General features: G+C 56.4%; 2 protein-coding genes across 2 annotated transcripts in view; one reads left to right on the top strand and one right to left on the bottom strand.

Moving 5' to 3' along the window:
* The window catches only part of TXNDC11 (thioredoxin domain containing 11), a 92,186-nt gene extending 89,520 nt beyond the window's left edge, over positions 1-2,666 (top strand). The window contains exon 12 of the mRNA XM_012647542.1: positions 1,915-2,666. Within this exon, the coding sequence (XP_012502996.1) occupies positions 1,915-2,551 (637 nt within the window). The 3' untranslated portion in view covers positions 2,552-2,666. The remainder of the gene's footprint in view (positions 1-1,914) is intronic.
* Positions 2,590-8,795, bottom strand: part of SNN (stannin) — a 10,064-nt gene continuing 3,858 nt past the window's right edge. The window contains exon 2 of the mRNA XM_012647745.1: positions 2,590-5,728. Coding sequence (XP_012503199.1) covers positions 5,376-5,642 — 267 coding nt within the window. The 5' untranslated portion in view covers positions 5,643-5,728 and the 3' untranslated portion in view covers positions 2,590-5,375. The remainder of the gene's footprint in view (positions 5,729-8,795) is intronic.

Genomic DNA, 8,795 nt, shown 5'->3' with positions numbered 1-8,795 from the left:
TGAGCCACCGCGCCCGGCCTCTTGCTACTTTTAAAAAGCATGGAAGTGGCCAGGCACAGTAGCTCACGCTAGTAATCCTAGCACCCTGGGAGGCCGAGGCGGGGGCGGGATCGCTTGAGCTCAGGAGTTTGAGACCAGCCTGAGCAAGAGAGAGACCCCCCGTCTCTATAAAAAAAAAAAAAAATAGGAAAATTAGCCAGGTGTGGTGGTAGCACGTTTGTAGTCCCAGATACTTGGGAGGCCGAGGCAGCAGGATCTCTTAAGCCCAGGAGTATGACCTATGGTGACACCACTGCACTCTAGCCAGGGTGACAGAGCAAGACTCTGTCTAAAAAAAAAAAAAAAAAAAGCATGATAGCATCTCCCTAACCTGTTAGCCTGTTAGGGAGATTCGTGGCAATTGTACCAAGACTTCTAAGATAGCATGCTTACAGATGGCACTGTCCGTCCTTTAAATGTCTCCAGACAGACATGCTGAGGCATGTCTGCAGCTCTTTCCTGGATAATTCACCTGGCCTGTGCCCTAGAAGACCGGGTCTGTGCTGGAGGACACGGTGGCAGACCCAGCCTCCGCAGATCCCTGCACACACCCACTTCACAGGGCTACCCGTGCTTTTAGTTGTTGCTTGAATGGCTGGGATGCCCCACTTAAAGAAAGCTTAAGTGTTGAGAAAACTGCTTTAAAGGAGGGGATAGTTGAATACTTACCCCAAATTTTCAATTTACATGCAAGGTTCCAAGTTCTTATTTATGTTTGCTATTACCTGGAAGTTTCCATAAACACTACGTAAAATGGGGCATAGCTGACTTTAATTTGCTTGTGGTTTTTATTTGATAGGGGAAAAGCTACTCATTGAGAGAACACCTTTTGTCACTTTAGGTATTTGGCCACTGGCTTTGTGTGCGGAGCTTTTAATTAGTAATTTCCTGTTTGTTTCTTAAGGAACAATGCAATTTTTTACAAAGCTGACATTTACCGATTATTCACTTAGCTCACTTAATCCTGTACAACAGTCCCATGAGGTAGGTGACACTCTTCTTGTCCCCATTTCACAGAGGAAGTAGTTCAGAAGCACAGAGAAGTTGCTCGTCTAAGAAGAGCACATGACAGTGAGCAGAGCCCTGCGACTCTGCTGCGGCAGCTGGGCCCCGAGTCCTGCTCTCCCCTCCGCTCCTCTAATACTTGAGGGAGACGCCACCGTCTGTTGGTGCATCTCATGCATAAATGCATGACCCGGCAGTTTTGATTAATGCAGCCAGACCGTGCGTGCACGAGTAAATAGATCTGAGAGAGAAACTTTGGTTGTCAGACAATTAAATGACAAGTTCTAAACAGGAATTTTCTAAATCAGAACCTGGAACAGAGCTGTGGAGGAGAGCCTTTTCCTTTGCCACCCTCCTTCCTTACTCTGTACTCTCAGGGTCGGGCAGCCTTACTTCATCAGAGTGCCTTGGGCGGTCTGTTTGCCAGGAGCACCCTTGGCCGAGAACCCCTGCCTCAGATAAAGTGTGATAAATGACTGCTGCAGAAACAGGCTGCGCCTTGCAGGTTTTTCCTGTTTCACGGGCACCGTCGTCGATGGGTACAGGAATGATACAGGCAACAGTCCCGCCCCAGGCCCGACATGGCCACTGGGTCTTAGTGCCCTGTGTCACTGGCTTTAGGCTTGGGCCTGGGAGCTCTTGTTTTTCTTAGAGGGTACTATATAGAAACTGAGCTCTGGCCTCACAGAACAAGCATATAGGGCATCCTTGCTTTGTAGAGAATTTCTCGCCCAGGCAACATTTTCCTTACTGACTTTGAGCAAAATCCTCGGAGTGCCTTTTCTTGGTAAGAAGTAGATGGCCGGGTCTGGTTTTGGACTAGGTGTGTTGGCATGACTCTCACCTTTGATCCTTTCCCTTCCTCTCCAGAAAGGACCTCAGTGTCAAGTACCCCGAAGACCTCCCCGTCACCCTTCCAAACCTGCTGAGGTTCATTCTCCATCACTCAAACTCCGTGTCGCCCCGGAACATGGCTGACCCTCCTACCAAAGAATGTCTTCGGAGCGAGGCGGTCCTACAGCAAGGGCACGTCTCCCACTTGGAGAGAGAGATCCAGAAGTTGAGAGCAGAAATAAGCAGCCTCCAGCACGCGCAAGGGCAGGTGGAGTTGCGGCTGTCCAGCGCCCGCAGGGACGAACACCGGCTGCGGCGACAGCAGCAGGCCCTGGAGGAGCAGCACCGCCTGCTCCAGCAGCACAGCGAGCAGCTGCAGGCGCTGCACGAACAGAAGACCCGTGAGCTCGAGGCGCTGGCCCGGAAGCTGCAGGAGCTGGCCGACGCCTCCGAAAACCTCCTCACGGAGAACACCTGGCTCAAGATCCTGGTGGCGACCATGGAGAGGAAACTGGAGGGCAAGGAAGGAGCTGAAAACCCGGCTCCCCCGAGAAAGGCACACCCTGAGCACCCCGAGCCCTCAGGCACCCCCCCCTTACCTGGCAGCACCCCACCACCTTCCAACGTCAGCTCCACGCTGGCGTCCGAAAGGAGTGACAACAGGACAGACTAACTCTCAAAATGACATGAAGAAATCAGAGATGAAAACTGTACATTGGGAATATATTTATGCAAATTTTATTGAAATTTATTGTAAATAAAGATTTTCTCAGTGGTCTAGAAAATCAGCTTGAATGTCATTCAGCATTTGTTGAAGAGGGATGACATCCCTTCCACTTATTGCACAAACTTGGTAGCTTTGAGACAGAAACAGCACGGTCCGTTTGAGGATTTGTCTGAGAAATTAGTCCATGTTTTAGCGGCTCAGTGTCCAGAGTTCCCTCCTCATTCCCCTACTGTTGCTTCTGCGATGATATGAAGAGTGAAAGCCTAATGTCTTGATGAGTCAGAAAACTTGAACGCAACAGTTGGGCTATTCAGAAAGAATTCAGAGGGAGGTCATAACTTACTAAGCCATTGAGTGTGTGGCTCTGGTGTCTACACTAAAAAAAGTAGCTACTGATAAATAAGAACAGCCAGAGAGATTATGTGGCTGTTCACTAGTTCTACGGGCGTTTCCATATTCCTCCCAAAGACCCCACCACCACCGCCCACCCAGCCACTCGCCCTCACCCACCACGCTCTGCTGGGCCCGAGTCAAGCTCCAGGGATGCCCCTGGCAACCAGGAGTGGGATAAGAAAACCTCAAGTGAAAGTGAAGAGAAAGCAGTGTTTAATCATTTCAAAACCAAAACTTCACTGGCACGTTAAGAACCACAGGTGAGTGCTGACAATCAAGCATTGGTCAGTGCCACAGGGGTCAGGCTCAGGGGCTGAAAATGCAAATCCCAGCTGCTCCCGGGTTACTCAGGTGTGGAGCTGAAGGAAAAACAGCCTAGGTTTATGCTGCTGGCTTCGGTGAGAGTAGAGGTAGAAAGCCTGGTTCTGAAATGCGAGGGGACGGGTCAAACACGCCGGCCTTTGCTAACTCACCAGAGCAAACCTCCTCCCTGATCTTCCAGTTGGCACCTTTGGAACTTGTTCTCCCTCCTAGGCCCGGCTTCAGTGGCTGGATCGCCCCTCCCCATCCCGCCACGTGTCCTGCCCACTCCACCTGCAGGGCCTCTGCTGACATCGCACCTGTCCCATGGCCACCTCTTCCCAAGCTTGGTCAACCCGTTAGTGGCCAAAGGTGTTTCCTCTCCTGCTTCCTAAGGGTTTCTCAAGAGCCCACCTGCTGTGTCGTCACTGCCCTCAGCCCTAATGGCCCAGTGAGCTATCCCTCTCCCCAGCCATTACTTATGTTTGACCCCAGTTTAGGTGTATGCTGCTAAAAAGAGGTGTTTGCTACGGCTCCCCCTTAGGGTTCTAGAAAGGGGATTAGTTCAACATGCTTTTTAGAGGCGGCTTGGATGAGGCCAGAGGAGTGCTCTAAGCTCAAGTGCTAAGGGCCTGCACTCCATGGTTAGAGCCGGGACTGGCCTCTGGTTTATCACCGAGGATGCCAACACAAATCACGTTTTAATCATAATAGTTTAGAGTGTGCTTACAGTGGTGAGATTAAAAATCTAAGCAAGTTCACTGAAATGACACCTTGGAGATGCAGGCTGCTGAGGCCCTGGCTTGAATGAGAGCCGCCAACTCGTCATCTGTTCAAGAACCTAGTCCTGAACTGGAGCTCCACCCCCGGCCCCTGCACTAGGCACGGGCTGGCAGGGAGCGGTCTGGGGGCTCCCGTGTGAACGTGCACACGAGAAATGGCCTTCCACTGGCACGCGGTGCCCTTAGAGCCGGGTCAGGGGACTCGAGACACAATCTCCAGACCCGCAGAGGAAAGTGAAATCCAACACCCACCAGGTGGGTGGTCATCAGAGAGGAAAGGAAGCCAACTTGTGAAAAGGGAAGGGGGGAACCCAAAAAACCTCAACGTCCCTTCCTCCTCCCCCTCCAGTGCAGAAAATATTAAACCCAGAAACAAAACAAAAAACAATTTTTCTCTTTCTTGGGCAAACTGGGTTTCAGACTGAAAGCAGCCACCGTGGGCTGGGGTGTTTCCGAGGATCAGGGCGAGTACAGCAAAGCCCGCGCCAAGGGGGGGTGCTCAGCACGCTTCAGACCCAGGGGCAGGAAACCGCTCTGCTACGAGGACACCTGGCAGCCCTCGGGACGCGTGCCCGGACTCGTCCTTCACTGGCTCCCAGGCAGGGACGGTAGCTTCCTTGCAGTAACTCTACTATCAACAGGAACTGCTACTAACGACTGAGTCTACCTGGAGAAAAACGAAGGGCTGTGGTGGTTCCATCCATTACTAACCAAGCGGAAATCACCCAAGCACCCCAACTGGTCAGCCACAAGACCCCAAACTGACATCTCACCCCCTTCACATACACACACAGATACACATGAGAGACCCCCGCCGAGCGCAGCCCGGGCCTTACAAGTCTGGGACCCTCCGCGGCCTCGCCGCAGCTCATCACTAGTACAGCTGCAATCAACCCAGTCCCGTGTGCTCTAGATGATGTTTTTAAAAATCAGCAGAAGGGCTTAAGCACGTGCTTCTGGGGGCCTATTTACAGTTCACAGGTTTGTTAGTTCACGCGTTACAGTAGTAGCTCCGTCAAAAACAGGCTCAGCTAAACATTCAAGTAACGAAAGCGCTACAGGGCCGCGAGCCCCGGCAAGGTCGGGCCTGCCCACTGCCCGCAATGGGCAGCCCCACCAGGAGGCCGGGGGGAAGCCCAGGGCAGCTGGGCCCCCGGGAGTCAGTGCATGCGGTGACGAAGCCCGCTGAGGCCATGCCAGCAAGTGTCAACCCCTCCTCCCAGACAGCAGCGTGTCTGTGCGGCCTTGCGCCTCCCAGCTGGCTGCAAACGGGACCCGGAGCCGCGCATCCTGGGTCAGCCGTGGACTTCCGGGCCGTTGGGAGTCATCAGCTTGGCCTTCCTTTCCACGCACGGTCCCCTGGCCGAGTACTGCACCAGCAGGAAGGGCTCCTTGGTCTCGCCATCCCCCACGATGCTCTCCTCGTCCTCCGACTGGCTGATGCGCTGCAGCCGCAGGTAGCACCAGCAGCCCAGGATCAAGGCCCCCAGGGCAGCGATGGCAATGAGGATGACAATGACCGTGACCACGCCCGTGGTGGGGCTGTGGTCCATAATAGACATGGTCAGTGCTGGGGGGCTTCCTCGGCAGGAAGCGCTTGGGGACGGCTGGCTCAGTGAGGCTGGAACTCGGGTAGGACGCGAGAGTCCTGAAAGACAAAGCAAGCTGAGGTCAGCTGGGGACGGCTCCTGAGCTGAGGCTGGCACTTCCATGGGGTCTGTTTTTAATAGTCCTTAAGCCGGCCCTCATCCTGGCGAGAGCAGGCCGGCAGCTCTCACCACCAGGCAGGCGGCGAGTCACCTTGTTCAGCCGCGGAGCTCAAGGCGCTGGCGGGGGGTGGGGGCTGGGACGGGACACTGCGACAGCTGCGGCAGAGGCCGACAGAAGGTTGGACACCGTTCTGTCTCTTCTGTTTAAGGTGCGCCTTCTGGAAGCCCAGCACCACTTGGTGTTCGGTAACCACTTGGGGACTTTAAAGAGCCAGTGGCTTCATAATGGCCAGAGATGAGGGACATGGAAGCAGAGAAATGACATCAGTCCCTGTCTCGAACAGGCAACATACACAGAACAGCCTAGTCCTTCCAGGACACCTGTGAGAGGGTGAGCGGACAACAGCCTTTGCCACGGGGGCACTGCAGCTGGCCTGGGAAGACCCCTGGTACACAATACCCCGCCCAAGTGGGGGCTGGGTGGCAGAGTCCCTTGTGTGGCTCAGACGGAGGCCAGGCAAAAGGGAGACGCGTCTGGGAAGGTGGGCGCGCTGGGGGCAGCACGGGAGAGTGGGCAGACGGCTCCTGCCACGGGGCTCAGCGCCCAGCGCAGGACCCAGACCGCAAACAGGTCAATGCTCCGAACGCTGGATGCCACGATGCTAACTGGGCAGGCAGCTGAGGGGCAGGGAGGCGACTCTGATGGGGAAGAGTGTTCCTGGCAGGGGACAGCCACTGCTCAGGCTGCAAAGGCAGAGAGGAGCCACCAGTGCTCAGCATGCCGAGGGAGTGACACCAAAACTGGGGCCTGGGACCGCCTCCCCGCCGTCCTCAGGCAACCCTCTCCACCCGGCGCGCCTCGGGAGCCTCACCTGTGGAAGGGACCGCCAGGGCACACGCCAGGTCTGAGAGCCCCGGACTCCAGGCTCCCTCTAAGCCTCAAGGGCCTCCTCCAGGCCATCCCCCAAGGCCAGCCAGCGACCACCCGCTGAGGTCAGGGCTTTGCGCTGGGTTCACCCACCGAAGCTAGCAGGCTCCCCCGGGTCCCTAGACCCTGACTTTTCTACTTCCCCTGCCTCGCCATAAACTGAGCAAATCACGGTAACTCGCACCCAGGTGGCGGAGGACAAGGACAGGCCCACGACACGTTCTGCACAGGCTGTGCACGTGCTTGGCACTCGGGAAGAACGAGATGTCTGAATTCGTCTGCTGTTGTTTTTAATCAGACTGACACCAGCACAGGTACAGCATGGAAAGGAGGTTTTCCCTCCAAACACAACTGAACCTGCGGCAGCCTTGAGCAGTAACAGCCTCAATTAGGGATGATTCTTCCCTGGTCAAGCAAGGGGTCTCTCCAGAGACCAGGTTTGCCTGAGGGTCAAAGGCAGCTAAGTCAACACCCCCAGAGTTTGTCCGGGGACCAGGCCCTGAGCAAACCACAGACCCTGCAGGGGGCCCTGGGCAAGCGGGACAACATCCCTCAAAACCGATGCCTTCTCACCACCTCCAGGGGCCAGGCCACTGCCAGCCCTCTCCATGGGCTCCCTGTCCACCTGCGTGGGCCACTGAAACCGGGGCCCCTTCCAAGTCCTCATAGTGACCTACAGGACCCAACACAACGGGTCCCCAGCCACAATGACCTCCATACACTCTCCTGCCACCAGGCCGTTGCCTAGGCCAGAATGCTCTGCCCACTTACCCTTATTCAGTGGTTCTCAACTGAGGGTGACTGTGCCCCCACCCCGGGGACATGTGGCCATGTCTGGAGCCACTTTTGCTTGTCACAACTGGGAGGAGGTGGTACTACTGGCATCTAGCAGGGAGAGGCCAGGGAGGTTGCTAAACATCCCATAATGCACAGGACAGCCCCCACCACACGGAGCGGCCTGGCCCCAAATGTCACCAGCGGGCGGGTAGAGAAGGGAACTCTGACACAGTTACGCCAGCTCCAGCAGGGAAGGCTTCCTGACCCGGAATTCCAGGGAGGGCTCCTTTCCTCCACAGCACTGGCTGCAGCGCGGCCCGGCTTCTGGGGCACGGCACCCGCTAGCCGGGGCCCCCAAAGGCTGCGCACTCGACCACGGCCCTGCCCCTCTGTGCCCGACGGCACAGGCCACCCTGGCCTCTCCCCTGCCACCATCAGCTCCCACAACCAGCTGTCCTCCTTCAGGCCTCCAGACGGGACAGGGGACCCCTGTGACCCCTGGAGACCCTGCCCGCTGCAGCTGGGTGAGCCTGTCTCCACCCGTCCCAACCTCCACGTTCTCTTTCTTCTGCAGAACACCTACCCGCCCCGGGCCCCTGCCTCCCTCTCCCTGCACCTCTGCGCACGGCGCCTGTGGGTGCCTGCCTTCCCACGGGCTTCTGGACAGGAAGGCAAGTCAGCACCAATTCGGAAGGGGAAGTGTGTGTGTTTGGGGGTGGGGGTGGTTCGGGGGCAGGAAGTGGAAAATCAAACAATGGCACCACAATCTGGGGGGGCCCAGGGGCCAAAGCCAGCTGGGGAGCCCACGAGACACCCATGAGTCCAGGGGGAAACCAGTGGTCCCAGGACTAATGAGGAAACTGAGGCACAGGCAGCCCCAGCTCAAAGGGACTGAGAGGAGTGGTGACCTCAAAACCTTGTCTGCTGCCCCACCCCAGGCCAGGTGTGGGCCTTTCACCCCCTGAGCACACAGCCCGTGAATAAGCCAGCCAGGCCGTGGCCCCGGCCCTCCCCTGAGTACGCTTGTTTGTTCCTGCGCTCGCTCTGCGAATGTTTCCTGAGAACTTCTCTTTTAAAAATTCTCATCACGTCATTCCCTGCTCAGAACCCTTCCGCCATCAGAAGAGACTCCAAATGCTCTGCCTCCCCAGCTTTCTCGCTGCCACCCCGGGCCTCTGCACCCTCTGCCTGCACCATTCCCCCGGGGCTGTCCCAAAGACTGGCTCCTTCCTATTCAGGACTTGGAAGGCACCTCCCTTGGCTGCCCTCCTGGACCTCCCTGGCTCCAGATCCCCTCCTCC

This window comes from Propithecus coquereli, unplaced genomic scaffold (genome assembly GCF_000956105.1).
Source record: "Propithecus coquereli isolate 6110/MARCELLA unplaced genomic scaffold, Pcoq_1.0 Scaffold27, whole genome shotgun sequence".
NCBI lineage: Eukaryota > Metazoa > Chordata > Mammalia > Primates > Indriidae > Propithecus > Propithecus coquereli.
Note: the sequence above shows the minus strand (reverse complement) of the source record. Positions and strands in the feature narration are given on the sequence as shown.